The sequence below is a fragment of the Oncorhynchus masou genome, chromosome 25 (assembly GCF_036934945.1).
Source record: "Oncorhynchus masou masou isolate Uvic2021 chromosome 25, UVic_Omas_1.1, whole genome shotgun sequence".
NCBI classification, from domain to species: domain Eukaryota; kingdom Metazoa; phylum Chordata; class Actinopteri; order Salmoniformes; family Salmonidae; genus Oncorhynchus; species Oncorhynchus masou.
Genome location: NC_088236.1, coordinates 6,573,798 through 6,591,604, shown reverse-complemented (window position 1 = coordinate 6,591,604; position 17,807 = coordinate 6,573,798). Strand labels below are relative to the sequence as shown.

The 17,807-nt window shown below is 46.3% G+C and overlaps 1 protein-coding gene across 1 annotated transcript; it reads right to left on the bottom strand.

Annotated features, from left to right (window-relative positions):
• Positions 1-6,523: 6,523 nt before the first annotated feature.
• LOC135513716 (E3 ubiquitin-protein ligase KCMF1-like) lies at positions 6,524-17,501 on the bottom strand. Its single transcript, XM_064936598.1, has 8 exons — positions 17,326-17,501; positions 15,734-15,901; positions 14,962-15,101; positions 14,539-14,640; positions 13,794-13,974; positions 9,244-9,332; positions 8,250-8,482; positions 6,524-8,081 (listed from the first exon to the last, which is right to left on the bottom strand). Exons 1-8 carry the CDS (start codon positions 17,339-17,341, stop codon positions 7,790-7,792), a joined length of 1,221 nt encoding a protein of 406 aa, XP_064792670.1. The 5' UTR covers positions 17,342-17,501; the 3' UTR covers positions 6,524-7,789.
• Positions 17,502-17,807: the final 306 nt, after the last annotated feature.

Genomic DNA, 17,807 nt, shown 5'->3' with positions numbered 1-17,807 from the left:
AGTTATATAGATGGACGTATAGATGGTTACCCACTGGGTTAGGTTTATAGTTATATAGATGGTTACCCACTGGGTTAGGTTTATAGTTATATAGATGGACGTATAGATGGTTACCCACTGGGTTAGGTTTATAGTTATATAGATGGTTACCCACTGGGTTAGGTTTATAGTTATATAGATGGTTGCCCACTGGGTTAGGTTTATAGTTATATAGATGGACGTATAGATGGTTACCCACTGGGTTAGGTTTATAGTTATATAGATGGTTACCCACTGGGTTAGGGTTATAGTTATATAGATGGTTACCCACTGGGTTAGGGTTATAGTTATATAGATGGTTACCCACTGGGTTAGGTTTATAGTTATATAGATGGTTACCCACTGGGTTAGGTTTATAGTTATATAGATGGTTACCCACTGGGTTAGGTTTATAGTTATATAGATGGTTACCCACTGGGTTAGGTTTATAGTTATATAGATGGTTACCCACTGGGTTAGGTTTATAGTTATATAGATGGATGTATAGATGGTTACCCACTGGGTTAGGTTTACCGGAACCGGCTTCCGGTTCCGGGTTGGAGCGAGCGGTCGCATCTACACTTCGGTCCGCAGGAGATACTGCGAGCTAGCTAGCCAACAGCTAGCCGACGTCTTCCGAATTGAACTTCAACAACCCGGTCAACATTCCGCCTCGCTCCACAGGTAGTATCACATTTTCATTTCACTTCATTACAGTACAACGGTTTGATTTGTTTGATCGTAGCTAGCTAGCTACATAGCCGTCTTTGTATCTAAGACAATTGTGTAGTCTGGAGCGATTTTCTAGGTTAGCTAGCCAGCTATTGTCGTTCTTTTAACGTAACGTTACGTAATCAACACTGCAGCCCTGAATAGCAGCACTGTAGAAACTATTACACTCGACGGAACGACTTGATTAGTGTAGTGTCAACAACGCAGCCACTGCCAGCTAGCCTACAAAGTCAACAACGTAGCCACTGCCAGCTAGCCTACTCCAGCAGTACTGTATCATTTCAATCATTTTAGTCAATAAGATTCTTGCTACGTAAGCTTAACTTTCTGAACATTCGAGACGTGTAGTCCACTTGTCATTCCAATCTCCTTTGCATTAGCGTAGCCTCTTCTGTAGCCTGTCAACTATGTGTCTATCTATCCCTGTTCTCTCCTCTCTGCACAGACCATACAAACGCTCCACACCGCGTGGCCGCGGCCACCCTAATCTGGTGGTCCCAGCGCGCACGACCCACGTGGAGTTCCAGGTCTCCGGTAGCCTCTGGAACTGCCGATCTGCGGCCAACAAGGCAGAGTTCATCTCAGCCTATGCCTCCCTCCAGTCCCTCGACTTCTTGGCACTGACGGAAACATGGATCACCACAGACAACACTGCTACTCCTACTGCTCTCTCTTCGTCCGCCCACGTGTTCTCGCACACCCCGAGAGCTTCTGGTCAGCGGGGTGGTGGCACCGGGATCCTCATCTCTCCCAAGTGGTCATTCTCTCTTTCTCCCCTTACCCATCTGTCTATCGCCTCCTTTGAATTCCATGCTGTCACAGTTACCAGCCCTTTCAAGCTTAACATCCTTATCATTTATCGCCCTCCAGATTCCCTCGGAGAGTTCATCAATGAGCTTGATGCCTCGGAGAGTTCATCAATGAGCTTGATGCCTTGATAAGCTCCTTTCCTGAGGACGGCTCACCTCTCACAGTCCTGGGCGACTTTAACCTCCCCACGTCTACCTTTGACTCATTCCTCTCTGCCTCCTTCTTTCCACTCCTCTCCTCTTTTGACCTCACCCTCTCACCTTCCCCCCCTACTCACAAGGCAGGCAATACGCTCGACCTCATCTTTACTAGATGCTGTTCTTCCACTAACCTCATTGCAACTCCCCTCCAAGTCTCCGACCACTACCTTGTATCCTTTTCCCTCTCGCTCTCATCCAACACTTCCCACACTGCCCCTACTCGGATGGTATCGCGCCGTCCCAACCTTCGCTCTCTCTCCCCCGCTACTCTCTCCTCTTCCATCCTATCATCTCTTCCCTCTGCTCATACCTTCTCCAACCTATCTCCTGATTCTGCCTCCTCAACCCTCCTCTCTTCCCTTTCTGCATCCTTTGACTCTCTATGTCCCCTATCCTCCAGGCCGGCTCGGTCCTCCCCTCCCGCTCCGTGGCTCGACGACTCATTGCGAGCTCACAGAACAGTGCTCCGGGCAGCCGAGCGGAAATGGAGGAAAACTCGCCTCCCTGCGGACCTGGCATCCTTTCACTCCCTCCTCTCTACATTTTCCTCCTCTGTCTCTGCTGCTAAAGCCACTTTCTTCCACTCTAAATTCCAAGCATCTGCCTCTAACCCTAGGAAGCTCTTTGCCACCTTCTCCTCCCTCCTGAATCCTCCTCCCCCCTCTCTGCAGATGACTTCGTCAACCATTTTGAAAAGAAGGTCGACGACATCCGATCCTCGTTTGCTAAGTCAAACGACACCGCTGGTTCTGCTCACACTGCCCTACCCTGTGCTCTGACCTCTTTCTCCCCTCTCTCTCCAGATGAAATCTCGCTTCTTGTGACGGCCAGCCGCCCAACAACCTGCCCGCTTGACCCTATCCCCTCCTCTCTTCTCCAGACCATTTCCGGAGACCTTCTCCCCTACCTCACCTCGCTCATCAACTCATCCCTGACCGCTGGCTACGTCCCTTCCGTCTTCAAGAGAGCGAGAGTTGCACCCCTTCTGAAAAAACCTACACTCGATCCCTCCGATGTCAACAACTACAGACCAGTATCCCTTCTTTCTTTTCTCTCCAAAACTCTTGAACGTGCCGTCCTTGGCCAGCTCTCCCGCTATCTCTCTCAGAATGACCTTCTTGATCCAAATCAGTCAGGTTTCAAGACTAGTCATTCAACTGAGACTGCTCTTCTCTGTATCACGGAGGCGCTCCGCACTGCTAAAGCTAACTCTCTCTCCTCTGCTCTCATCCTTCTAGACCTATCGGCTGCCTTCGACACTGTGAACCATCAGATCCTCCTCTCCACCCTCTCCGAGTTGGGCATCTCCGGCGCGGCCCACGCTTGGATTGCGTCCTACCTGACAGGTCGCTCCTACCAGGTGGCGTGGCGAGAATCTGTCTCCTCGCCACGCGCTCTCACCACTGGTGTCCCCCAGGGCTCTGTTCTAGGCCCTCTCCTATTCTCACTATACACCAAGTCACTTGGCTCTGTCATAACCTCACATGGTCTCTCCTATCATTGCTATGCAGACGACACACAATTAATCTTCTCCTTTCCCCCTTCTGATGACCAGGTGGCGAATCGCATCTCTGCATGTCTGGCAGACATATCAGTGTGGATGACGGATCACCACCTCAAGCTGAACCTCGGCAAGACGGAGCTGCTCTTCCTCCCGGGGAAGGACTGCCCGTTCCATGATCTCGCCATCACGGTTGACAACTCCATTGTGTCCTCCTCCCAGAGCGCTAAGAACCTTGGCGTGATCCTGGACAACACCCTGTCATTCTCAACTAACATCAAGGCGGTGGCCCGTTCCTGTAGGTTCATGCTCTACAACATCCGCAGAGTACGACCCTGCCTCACACAGGAAGCGGCGCAGGTCCTAATCCAGGCACTTGTCATCTCCCGTCTGGATTACTGCAACTCGCTGTTGGCTGGGCTCCCTGCCTGTGCCATTAAACCCCTACAACTCATCCAGAACGCCGCAGCCCGTCTGGTGTTCAACCTTCCCAAGTTCTCTCACGTCACCCCGCTCCTCCGCTCTCTCCACTGGCTTCCAGTTGAAGCTCGCATCCGCTACAAGACCATGGTGCTTGCCTACGGAGCTGTGAGGGGAACGGCACCGCAGTACCTCCAGGCTCTGATCAGGCCCTACACCCAAACAAGGGCACTGCGTTCATCCACCTCTGGCCTGCTCGCCTCCCTACCACTGAGGAAGTACAGTTCCCGCTCAGCCCAGTCAAAACTGTTCGCTGCTCTGGCCCCCCAATGGTGGAACAAACTCCCTCACGACGCCAGGACAGCGGAGTCAATCACCACCTTCCGGAGACACCTGAAACCCCACCTCTTCAAGGAATACCTAGGATAGGATAAAGTAATCCTTCTCACCCCCCCCCTTAAATGATTTAGATGCACTATTGTAAAGTGGCTGTTCCACTGATGTCAGAAGGTGAATTCACCAATTTGTAAGTCGCTCTGGATAAGAGCGTCTGCTAAATGACTTAAATGTAAATGTAATGTCAATGTTTATAGTTATATAGATGGTTACCCACTGGGTTAGGTTTATAGTAATATAGATGGTTGCCCACTGGGTTAGGTTTATAGTTATATAGATGGACGTATAGATGGTTACCCACTGGGTTAGGTTTATAGTTATATAGATGGTTACCCACTGGGTTAGGGTTATAGTTATATAGATGGACGTATAGATGGTTACCTGCTAGGTTAGGTTTTTAGTTATATAGATGGACGTATAGATGGGTTATAGTTATATAGATGATTACCCACTGGGTTAGGTTTATAGTTATATAGATGTTTACCCACTGGGTTAGGTTTATAGTTATATAGATGGACGTATAGATGGTTATCTGCTAGGTTAGGTTTATAGTTATATAGATGGTTACCCACTGGGTTTGGTTTATAGTTATATAGATGGTTACCTGCTAGGTTAGGTTTATAGTTATATAGATGGACGTATAGATGGTTACCCACTGGGTTAGGGTTATAGTTATATAGATGGTTACCCACTGGGTTAGGTTTATAGATAGATAGATGGTTACCTACTGGGTTAGGGTTATAGATAGATGGTTACCTGTTGGGTTAGGTTTATAGATATATGGTTACCTGCTGGGTTAGGTTTATAGATAGATGGTTAACCACTGGGTTAGGGTTATAGTTATATAGATGGTTACCCACTGGGTTAGGTTTATAGTTATATAGATGGTTACCCACTGGGTTAGGTTTATAGTTAGATAGATGGTTACCCACTGGGTTAGGTTTATAGTTATATAGATGGTTACCCACTGGGTTAGGTTTATAGTTATATAGATGGTTACCCACTGGGTTAGGTTTATAGTTATATAGATGGTTACCCACTGGGTTAGGTTTATAGTTATATAGATGGTTACCTGCTAGGTTAGGTTTATAGTTATATAGATGGACGTATAGATGGTTACCCACTGGGTTAGGGTTATAGTTATATAGATGGTTACCCACTGGGTTAGGTTTATAGTTATATAGATGGTTACCCACTGGGTTATAGTTATATAGATGGTTACCCACTGGGTTAGGGTTATAGTTATATAGATGGTTACCCACTGGGTTAGGTTTATAGTTATATAGATGGTTACCCACTGGGTTAGGGTTATAGTTATATAGATGGTTACCCACTGGGTTAGGTTTATAGTTATATAGATGGTTACCCACTGGGTTAGGGTTATAGTTATATAGATGGTTACCCACTGGGTTAGGTTTATAGTTACATAGATGGTTACCCACTGGGTTATAGTTATATAGATGGTTACCCACTGGGTTAGGGTTATAGTTATATAGATGGTTACCCACTGGGTTAGGTTTATAGTTATATAGATGGTTACCCACTGGGTTAGGTTTATAGTTATATAGATGGTTACCCACTGGGTTAGGGTTATAGTTATATAGATGGTTACCCATTGGGTTAGGTTTATAGTTATATAGATGGTTACCCACTGGGTTATAGTTATATAGATGGTTACCCACTGGGTTAGGGTTATAGTTATATAGACGGTTACCCACTGGGTTAGGTTTATAGTTATATAGATGGTTACCCACTGGGTTAGGTTTATAGTTATATAGATGGTTACCCACTGGGTTAGGTTTATAGTTATATAGATGGTTACCCACTGGGTTAGGTTTATAGTTATATAGATGGTTACCCACTGGGTTAGGGTTATAGCTATATAGATGGTTACCCACTGGGTTAGGTTTATAGTTATATAGATGGTTACCCACTGGGTTAGGTTTATAGTTATATAGATGGTTACCCACTGGGTTAGGGTTATATAGATGGTTACCCACTGGGTTATAGTTATATAGATGGTTACCCACTGGTCATCTGTCTGCCTGTTGCACCTCCAACAATGTAATCCAGCTACAGGTCATCAGGGGCATTAAGTTGAGTCTTGAGACAATCACAGCAAGATCGGTGTGGTTAAAACAATTTTTTTTTACATCCAAAACAATTTTATTGTTCTCCTCCAGGTTGAACAGTTGACCCTGTCTTTTGACCTTTTCCAAACACCCAAACCATGTCATCATCAGACAGTACATTGCATTTGTTAAGGATGTCCTTCATTCTCTCTCCTCCGTGACCCGGAAACCGATCAGTGGTGGAAGAGTGTCAATTCGTTAACAGGAAGACGGTCCTCCCCTCAATAGGTTCCTTTTTGCCGAGGACGCAAAAGTGTATCCTACCCTGAGTCCCCCCTTCGTGGAAGAGTTTTGAAATCAGCCCCCCCCCCCTTCGAATCAGCTACTTTTTTCATCGAAGAAGAAAAGCATGCAAACATTTAAAACTATATTCTACTTATCCTTTTTATCTATAAAATGTTTTGCACAACTAGCTTTCTTTAGTTATCAGTTTATACATTTTATTTTGGGATTCCACCCTGTAAACGTAGTCTGCCTGATGACGCGTGATTGGAGGAGTCATTTTATACAGGCGCATTTTCTTCCACTTTCCCCTCTCCTCGATTACCTTTGACCTTTTTCAAAAGGAGGCCAGAGGATGATGGAAGAGGGAGGACGCAAGAGTTGAGCAAATCCAATTGAGAAAAGGCCTATCAGTCCAGCAAAAAAACAACAACAAAGGAAACTGTCAGGAGAGAGAATAGAATCAGGTTAGTTTTCATGTGATTGTCCATTGGCCTTCCCATGTCTATGATCTCTTTATGTAGTGCATATGCAAACTGTACGCAGCTTGTCTCGATGTGAAATTCAAACGGGGACACAGTTCAGTTGGCACAAAGCAAGGCAACATGGCCCCATAAAGTGATGTCATCCTGGGTATGGGGAGGAGCTAAATAATGGATTAAAACCATTCAATCAAAACAGTCTTAAGGAAAATAATAATTAGTGTAGAATAGGAACACCCATATAGGTGCCAGGATAGGAAAGTACCCACAGACAAACGCTTATCATAGGACCAAAAGAAATTAGTTTCATGTCTGTGATACCCAAACCCCCATTCTAATAGGGTGCTTAATGGAAGACGTCTCTGACAGTTAAGGGTGAAGAATCCCAACGTTTGTTGTGGTAAAAATCAGCCAAGCCCGGTTTTATTATTCCTAACCATAAACAAAACAGCTTAGCCTGCTGGGAAGAGCCTGCCGCCCCCTCTCAGTGTCTGTGCACTCGTATAATGATAATAAATTATCAAAATGGCTACCTGCCTATCCTACCTTGACCTGTTTGGGTCAAACACACAGCTTCATGCGGAATTGATTATCGGCTTTCTTTTCATAGATTGATTTATATATATATATATATGAGATTTATATATAGTTCATTCTCTCGCTCGCTCGCGTTCACATTCTCTCGTCTTGCTTCCGACTGTCATGTACACAACGTGGGGTGGGGTCGAGGGAGGGAGGGGTGACAAGTGAGTTGACGTCACCAAAACAAAATGAATAATAACCGAAGCCAAGAAAAGAGCTGCAATCTTATTTCTTTCAGTTGCCAAGCGACGGTCGGTAACGGCAGTTGTTGGTTTAAACGTTGTAGTGACGTCATCAAAGAGGCGGGGGTCGCTGCTCCTTTTGTTCTCGGAGGTTGAGGTTCTCCAACGCCACGTCCAAGGTCATGACCTCCACGCAGCCCATGTCTCCGAAGGTGCCGAAATCACTGAACGCGTCAGAACCTCGGATCACGGCGTCGTGGTAGTCATGGAGATCGTCATCTTCGCTGTGGTCGGGATCGGCCAGCAGGGTGGAGAGGAGGAGCTCCGTGACGAAGAGAGAGCGGTCCGCCCACTGGCCCTCACTCAGCTGACGCTCCGCCTCCGACAACCTCGGCTCACTCAGTCTGGAGGAGTGAGAAAGAGATGGCACTCCATTACAAATACAATCCACTCTCCTACATGTAGCAGACAGCCTCAGAACAAGTCTCTTGTTCAACAGATATAACCTTAACTAGAATAACCACACACACAAAAAAGAAGGTTAAAACGAAGTGTAGCACACAGTAGTTAACCTGTTGAGGAGGAACTGGGAGTTGCTCTGCTGTGTGTGCGTGGTGAATTCGTGATGCCCTGGGTTGGGGCTGGTAGAGTTGGAACTGGGGTTGGCGTTGTGATGCCCTGGGCTTGGATTGGCATTCAGCCCTGCGTTGGTGGGGGTACGGCTGCTGCGTTGTGTGGCACTCCGGGCCGTCTCCAACTGCTGTCTGGCAGCCTGGGTTTGTTGCCGCTCCAACTGGAGCTGCATCTAGAGGAGGAAGAGGAGCAGGAGAGAAGAGAAGAAACATGAAGTAGAAGGGTTCAGGAGAAGTAGGAGGGTTCAGGAGAAGTAGGAGGGTTCAGGAGAAGTAGGATATGAGTTCAGTACTTTGCTTTAAGGGCATACTTGCATTACAGATTCTAGGATACTGACACCAGCTAAAGGAGAGGGGGGCGGGATTCAAACCTCTAACCGCCGGCTCTCTCCTCTAACCGCCGGCTCTCTCCTCTAACCGCCGGCTCTCTCCTCTAACCGCCGGCTCTCTCCTCTAACCGCCGGCTCTCTCCTCTAACCGCCGGCTCTCTCCTCTAACCGCCGGCTCTCTCCTAACCGCCGGCTCCCTCCTCTAACCGCCGGCTCTCTCCTCTAACCTCGGGTTGCCGGCTCTCTCCTCTAACCGCCGGCTCCCTCCTCTAACCGCCGGCTCCCTCCTCTAACCGCCGGCTCCCTCCTCTAACCGCCGGCTCCCTCCTCTAACCGCCGGCTCCCTCCTCTAACCGCCGGCTCCCTCCTCTAACCTCGGGTTGCCGGCTCCCTCCTCTAACCTCGGGTTGCCGGCTCTCTCCTCTAACCTCGGGTTGCCGGCTCTCTCCTCTAACCTCGGGTTGCCGGCTCTCTCCTCTAACCTCGGGTTGCCGGCTCTCTCCTCTAACCTCGGGTTGCCGGCTCTCTCCTCTAACCTCGGGTTGCCGGCTCTCTCCTCTAACCTCGGGTTGCCGGCTCTCTCCTCTAACCTCTGGACTACCTACCTGGAGCTGCTGTAGCTGGGAGGCTGAAGGACCTGAACTCAGCTGGCCGCCCGCCGACCTACGCACCCCCGACAACTGGGAGAGAAGCTCTGTGTGGGGAGAGAGATTGAGTTGTGGGGGGGAGGGTCACAAAATTAATTCAGCCCTAACCAGACTGTGAGAGTGTGAGATATGGTGTTTCCGAACAGGAGTCAATCATATCAAATCCATGTTTATTTGTCACGTACACAGCATGTATAAAATGGTACTATCAACAGGACTAGAAGAATGTAGTGATGCATCTACACTGCTTTCAGAAAAATATTCACACCCCTGGACTTTGTCCCTTTTGTTGTTGTTGTGTTACAAAGTGGGATTACCTGTAACTAGGCCACTCAGGAACATTCCATGTCGTCTTGGTAACCAACTCGTGTATATTTGGCCTTGTGTTTTAGGCTATTGTCCTGCTGAAGAGTGAATTTGTCTCCCAGTGTCTGGTGGAAAGCAGACTGAACCATTTTTTCCTCTAGGATTTAGCCTGTGCTTCGCTCTATTGAGACCCACAGTGCAGGTGTCATAATACCCATAAAACCTAGTGGTCAAACAGGGAAATGGTTCCATTTACTTTTCCCCATAGCTGATTTTAGAAACACTTAAAAGGGCTGTTTCTCGTGTATATACACCGTACCCTGGCGTGACATTTTGATAACCATGTAAATCTCTCTTTGGGCAAGGTGGTACTCCCCGTTTATTTTTTATCTCCAAAAACTCCCTAGTCCTAGCCGATGACAAGCATACCCATAACATGATGCAGCCATCACCATCCTTGATAATATGAAGAGTGGTACTCAGTGATGTGTTTGCCCCAAACATAATGCTTTGTATTCAGAACATAACGTTAATTTCTTTGCCACATTTTTTGCAGTTTTAATTTTATGCCTTAATGTAACAGGCTTCCTTCTTTTCACGCTGCAATTTAGGTTAGTATTGTAGAGTAACCTAACTACAATGTTGTTGATCCATCCTCAGTTCTCTCCCATCACAGCCATTAAACTCTAACTGTTTTAAAGTCACCACTGGCCTCATGGTGAAATTCCTGAACAGTTTCCTTCCTCTCCGGCAACTAAGCTAGGAAGGATGCCTGTATCTTCGTAGTGACTGTGTGTATTGATACTCTATTCAAAGTGTAATTCACAACTACACCATGCTTTAATGGGATATTCAATGTCTGCTTATTTTCTTTTACCCATCTACCTATAGGTTCCTTTCTTTGTGAAGCATTGAAAAACATCCCTGGTCTTTGTGCTTCAATTCACTGCTCGACTGAGGGATCTTAGAGATAATTGTGTGTGTGGGGTAGTCACTTAAAATCATGTTACCCACTGTCACACACAGTGAGTCCATGCAAATTGTGAAGCACATTTTTACTCCTTAACTTACACTGATCAAAAATATAAAATGTTGAGTAAGTACACATATATAGTGTTGGCCCCATTTTACATGAGCTTTAATAAAATATTTTTCAAATATTGTACACAACTTTCTTCACATCCCTGTTTGTGAGCATTTCTTCTTTGAGTAGATAATCCATCCACTTCACAGGTGTGGCATATCAAGAAGCTGATTAAACAGCATGATCATTACACAGGTGCACCTTGTGCTGGCAACAATAAAAGGACACAAATATGCAGTTTTGTCAGACAACACAATGCCACAGATGTCTGAAGTTTTGAAAGAGTGTGCAATTGGCATGCTGACTGCAGGAATGTCCAACAGAACTGTTGCCAGAGAACGTTAATTTCCCTACCAGAAGACGCCTCCAACGTCATTTTAGAGAATTTGTCAGTACATCCAACCAGCCCAGGACCTCCACATCCAGGTTCTTCATCTGCGGGATCGTCTGAGGGTGGTAACTAAGAAGTATTTCTGTCTGTAATATCACCATTTTGTGGGGAAAAGCTCATTCTGATCGGCTGGACCTGGACTCCAAATGGGTGGGCCTATGCCCACCCATGGCTGCGCCCCTGTCCAGTCATGTGAAATCCATACATTAAGGCTTATGCATTTAGTTCAATTGACTGATTTCCTTCTATGAAGTGTAACGCAGTAAAATCTTTAAAATTGTTTCATGTCGCGTTTATATTATTTTGTTCAGTATATTTAGGCTTGCAATAAAAGGGCTTAAGTACTTAGAAGACATTTCAGCTTTTAAATTGTAAAATCAATTTGTAAACGTTTTTAAAAACAATGCTACTGACATTATAGGGTAATGGTCAGTAGCTAGGGGTTTCAATCCAAATGGCGCCAGATTTATGTGAATCAGCAAGTCCGTTTAAAAAAAAACATTCAATGGCTGTGCTTAGTAGCTGGATATTGGTGGGAACTGGAACGCGCTGTCGTAAACTTTGTTCCAGAGCATCCCAAACATGCTCAACGGGTGACATGTCTGGATAGTATGCAGGCCATTGAAGAACTGGGACATTTTCAGCTTTCAGGAATTGTGTATAGACCCTTGCGACATGGGACCGTGCATCATCATGCTGAAAAATGAGGTGATGGTGGTGGATGAATCGCACGACATTGGGCCTCAGGATCTCCTCACGGTATCTCTGTGCATTCAAATTGTAATTGATCAAATCCAATTGTGTTCGTTGTCCATAGCTTATGCCTGCCCATACCATAACCCCACCACGGGCACTCTGTTCACAACTTTCACATCAACAAACCACTCGCCCACACAACACCATAGACGTTGTCTGCCCGGTAGTTGAAACCGGGATTCATTTCCATGAAGAGCATACTACCCCAGCGTGCCAGTGGCCATCAACGTGAGCATTTGCCCACTGAAGTTGGTTACGACCCCAAACAGCAGTCAGGTCAAGACCCTGGTGGGGACGACGAGCACGCAGATGGTTTCTGACAGTTTGTGCAGAAATTCTTTGATTGTGCAAACCCAGTTTCATCAGTTGTCCGGGTGGCTGGTCTCAGACGAAGAAGAAGCCTGATGTGGAGGTCCTGGGCTGGAGTGGTTACACATGGTTTCCGGTTGTGAGGCCGGTTGGATGTACTACCAAATTCTCAAACACAATTGGAGGCGGCTTATGGTAGAGAAATTAACATTCAATTCTCTGGCAACAGCTCTGTTGGACATTCTTGCAGTCAGCATGCCGATTGCACACTCTTTCAAAACTTCAGACATCTGTGACATTGTGTTGTATGACAAAACTGCATTTTTGTGTCCTTTAAATTGTCCCCAGCACAAGGTGCACCTGTGTGATGTTCATGCTGTTTAATCAGCTTCTTGATATGCCACACCTTTCTGGTGGATGGATTATCTTGGCAAATGAGAAATGCTCACTAACAGGAATGCAAACAAATTTGTTTTTGTGCGTATGGAACATTTCTGGGATATTTTATTTCAACTCAATGAACATGGGACCAAAACTTTTAATATTTTTGTTCAGTGTAGCCGTTTCCATCCTGTCGTGACATCTTTTATCCGGCATGTACTTCACACGCATAAAACGTTTGGCTGGAAACCTGACTAGTGACACAAAATCACCATTTAATCTATTTTAAATTCAGGCTGTAACACAACAGGTAGAAACAGTTAAGGGGTGTGAATACATTCTGAAGGCGCTGTCATAAAGAGGCCCTGTATGTACACAACAGGATGTACATTTTTCAGTCATAAAAAAAAACAAAACACATCAGGCATTGAACCAATCAGGATAACTTGTGTTACCATCTAGACTGGTCTACAAGGGTCTTGGGTGGGTGGGTGGATGTGTTACCGTCTAGACTGGTCTACAAGGGTCTTGGGTGGGTGGATGTGTTATCGTCTAGACTGGTCTACAAGGGTCTTGGGTGGGTGGGTGGATGTGTTATCGTCTAGACTGGTCTACAAGGGTCTTGGGTGGGTGGGTGGATGTGTTATCGTCTAGACTGGTCTACAAGGGTCTTGGGTGGGTGGGTGGATGTGTTATCGTCTAGACTGGTCTACAAGGGTCTTGGGTGGGTGGGTGGATGTGTTATCGTCTAGACTGGTCTACAAGGGTCTTGGGTGGGTGGGTGGATGTGTTATCGTCTAGACTGGTCTACAAGGGTCTTGGGTGGGTGGGTGGATGTGTTATCGTCTAGACTGGTCTACAAGGGTCTTGGGTGGGTGTGTGTGTTATCGTCTAGACTGGTCTACAAGGGTCTTGTTGTGGGTGGGTGTGTTATCGTCTAGACTGGTCTACAAGGGTCTTGGGTGAGTGGGTGGGTGTGTTATCGTCTAGACTGGTCTACAAGGGTCTTGGGTGGGTGGGTGTGTTATCGTCTAGACTGGTCTACTAGGGTCTTGGGTGGGTGTTACCGTCTAGACTGGTCTACTAGGGTCTTGGGTGGGTGTTACCGTCTAGACTGGTCTACAAGGGCCTTGGGTGGGTGGGTGTGTTACCGCCTAGACTGGTCTACTAGGGCCTTGGGTGGGTGGGTTACACAGTGCATATTCTCTTTTGACAAATCTGCTGTGTCTCTCTCTCTCCCCGATGTAGTCAGAGCTCTGTGTGTGTGTGTGTGTGTCTTACCAGCTATAGGATCCATGGCCTCCCTGTTGTAGTTGGAGCTCTGTGTTGAGGTCTGTGTGGTAGAGCTCCCCCCGGAGGTTGAGGAGGTGAAGTGCATGTTGGATCGACGGGCCCTCGGCCCCCCTAGACCCCGACCCGGGTGGAACATCCTACGCACGTGCCGCACCCCACTCGACTCATCGTGGAGCAACACCGTCAAGGAACATCATGGACACGTCATGAAACACACACAGTCTCTCTATGCCCAGAACTAAAAACACACTCACAAGAGGCTAAACTGCAACACACATCAGATAGACAGCGACACACACAGAGACACAGTTTGTTGCAGTACCCAGTGGTGATCAGCGGATGGCTCTGTGGTTCTTGATGAGCTTTACACTGACATGTTGTTGTTTCCCTGTGGGGGTTTTCCTTGTTAGATCGTAGAACTTCAGTGTAAAGCCACACAATTGGAGCATTACATTGTAAGAGCAAAGTAGAGTAGTACTCTGTTTGCCTGTAAAAAGGATACCAAGTTTCTGAGTTAGGGTTAGCCTGAGTGGACTGCAGAGCAGACAGTAGTAGACCAATCAAATCACATTTTATTTTATAAATCGCCCCTTTTAAACCAGACTGCATTGCAGTTAGACAGTCTAGATTCCAAAGCAGAAACGAAAGCACAGTTGAAAAAAAAATAATAATAAAAAAAAAAAATCACCACCAAGAAACCAAGAGGAACCGGGTTCAGACGGGGAAAGGATATCAAGTCTCTGGGGGCTCTGTGTTCAAGTGTGAGATGAGCAACGAAGTCGTCAGTCACGTGATTAGGGTCCCCGCCGGGCAGCGAAGCGCATATGGGACAGATCTGCAGAGGAGAAGGAGAGGACACAAGCCCATCTGAGCATGCTCCACGTCTAATGCATTTGAACACACTGATTTTTTTTGTGGGGGTGGGGGGGGGGTGCTGATCATTTTACTGAACATGGCTGTTGGATTGTTGATTTGGGGACATTTTTTTTTGCCCCTCCCTCCTGTCTGGAAAACAATCTAGAGGAAGCACTGGTCTCTTTTCCAAAGCAGAGATTTCCGCCACAGGGTTTTCCCACTGCAGAGATTTACACTGGTGCTTGGCCTAAAAGACTTGTGTTTCCATGCCCGAATCCAAGAAAAGCAGTGATAGACTTACCACCTCTGAGGAGGTCTCGGTGTGATCTGCAGCAACGTGCTCCTGAAGGGAGGTCTCTGTGTAGCCCATCCTGCCACAGTAGGGACAGGTAAAGGCCTGTGGCTGCTCCACTGACAAGGCCTCTCCTCCATAATACAGGTCTATAGTAAGACAGACAGGAGTGGGGGGGGGGACAGGGTTAGACAGTAAGGGCAAGTGAAAGCAGGAACTGCTCAACAGAAGGCGTCTCCTCCATAATACACAGGTCTGGAAGGACAGAATCAGTTCAGGCAGAATCAACGCGCTATCTGACCGAAAGACGATACGTTTTTAGGGTGTTTAGTTGTGGTGTTTGTCTTTTGCGTCTCCCGTCTGGTTAATAGCTATGTACTTACTCAAGTCGACCCTAGTTAGTGTGCACTGCATGGTGTGAGTTGTAGTGGGTCTGATTGTGGTGTATATGCAGGGGTGTGTGTACTTACCGACGTCGACCCTGGTTAGTGTGTGTAACGGATGTGAAACGGCTAGCTTAGTTAGCGGTGCGCGCTAAATAGCGTTTCAGTCACTTGCTCTGAGACCTTGAAGTAGTAGTTCCCCTTGCTCTGCAAGGGCAGCGATCTTTTGTAAAGCTAAGGAGTAATGATGCTTTGAGGGTGACTGTTGTTGATGTGTGTAGAGGGTGCCTGGGTATGGGCAAGGGGACGGTCTAAAGTTATACTGTTACATGTGCACTGCATGGTGTGAGTTGTTGTGTGTCTGATTGTGGTGTATATGCAGGGGTGTGTGTACTTACCGAAGTCGACCCTGGTTAGTACGCACTGCATGGCGTGTTCTGTTGTGTGTCTGGTGGTCGTGGCTCCGCCCTCGTAGCACGACGCACACAGGTCGTAGTCGTAGCAAATTAAACACTTGTACCGCCGCCCCCGGAAGTTACCCTTCAAACACGCATCGCAGCTCACACCTGGGGAAAGACAATTCACTGACGGACCATTTTGACCAATACCCTGTCCTATAACCCCACAACACACAAGTCAGAGTATTAGAATAGACCACACGGATAGGGCTGTTGGTCAAACACACAGCAACAAAGACATCACGTTGCAGCATTTAGCTAGCTATAATACACAACCAACATATTGGCACAACACTCATAACATGAACTAGCCTATTAGCTACACAAACACCTCAGTTTCACATTTCAGGTGTCCATGTGACTAATCAAAAAAAAAAAAAAGCTGAACTGCATTGGCCAATATAGCTGCAACTCTGGTGCAGAATTGATACCCAGTGTTATTTAAGACGATGAAAGACGACATGAATTTAAAATATGTGTAAATGCACAGACCCAGCATGGACAGCTATCTCACCGATTTTTTTTTTTTAAGGCAGGCAATTGCACGACTGGCTCTGTGCAGAACTGATGGCCCTTTTGTTATTTAAGACTGGCATGAATTTAAAATAAACGGTGTAAATGATTTACCCATCTAGATGGCCATCTATGCGGACCACCGACGTTTGAGGGCATGCAGCTGATTTTGACTACAACAGTCGTGCTATATAAAATAAAATGCTAAGCTAAAGCTAACTCTGCACAGCGACTCAACACAGCTTGGTCAACATAGTTAACTACCTATAGTTTGTATAACTAGCCGGTTCAGAACCGGGTTCTCACTAGCTAACTCCTTTAAAAAAAAAAAAGTATGTTTTGGTGGATTTTTAAAAATTTAAAACAACAACCCCATGCTAAATATCTAAAGCGCTAACTAGCTACTGATGAAGGCCTCGGTTGCAAGGCCTCGTCCAAAAGGCTACTTTGATGACAGTGCAAAGAAAACAAGAATAAAAACTAGCCAGGACACTTTTTTTCCGAAGGTGATGTTTTGACAAGACACGATAATGAATACATCTCCATGTATAAAATGTTGTTGTTTTCCCCCTCCTTTTGTTGCCTTAAACCTAGTAAAACTAGCTCGCTAGTTAACTAACTACAGGTTATAAAAAATAAAATAAAAAGAGAGCTAAACTCTCCAGTTACCTAGTTATCTAGTTTAGCAACCTAGATGCTATCCAACTAGGTTAACTACCGTACGAATTAGTTTAATTAAGTCTGGGAGATAGGACCTGTTTTCTCGGGCAGTGCCATTGCGCCCCAACTATCGTTAGTAAGTTACCAAGATACGTGTAAGTGTTTTAGCTATAACAATATACAAAATAAAGCACAGGAACTAGATAACGTGGGTAAATGTATAGCGGCAGCCATTCTAATACAGCGTTCATTACAAAATACACGAAGACCTTCATTAACGTTAGTTAGCCAGCAATCGTTTCGCTGCGGTCTCTCCGTCCAGCACTTTGTCTTTCTGTGTGGGTTATTAAACTTCTTACCTTCATGACGGGACATCCTATGGTCATTAACACAGCCCCCCTTACGGGCTCACTCTGGCTTGAACCACGCAATTTAATATCGGCTGGAGAATAGAAGCCGGGGCTGGATGTCCCTGGCCTCTTCCTCATGAAGGATCCGGTTTGGCACAGTGACAGTGTCTTCTCCGCCGCCTGCTTGCTGTGTCACCGTCCAATGCGCCGGAGAAACGCCAGAGGGCACTGTTGTCCACATACTGCTACTCAAATCAAACTTTATTTGTGACATGCGCCGAATAAAACAATTATTGTACCTTAGACCTTACCGTGAAAAGCGTACTTACGAGCCCTTTAACCAACAGTGCAGTTCAAGAAGAATTTAAACAGTATTTACCAAATAAACAAAATAATAATAAAAAGTAGCACAAAATATCAATAATGAGGCTATATACAGGGGGTACCGGGTCAATGTGTGGGGGTACTGGTTAGTTGAGGTAATCTGTAGG

Excerpts from the sequence above, each read along its gene's own strand:
- LOC135513716 (XM_064936598.1), bottom strand. Across the intron at positions 14,641-14,961 it reads CCGAGACCTCCTCAGAGGTG|ATCTGTCCCATATGCGCTTC; the intron begins GTAAGTCTATCA and ends TCTCCTCTGCAG. Across the intron at positions 9,333-13,793 it reads GGCCATGGATCCTATAGCTG|AGCTTCTCTCCCAGTTGTCG; the intron begins GTAAGACACACA and ends CTCCCCACACAG.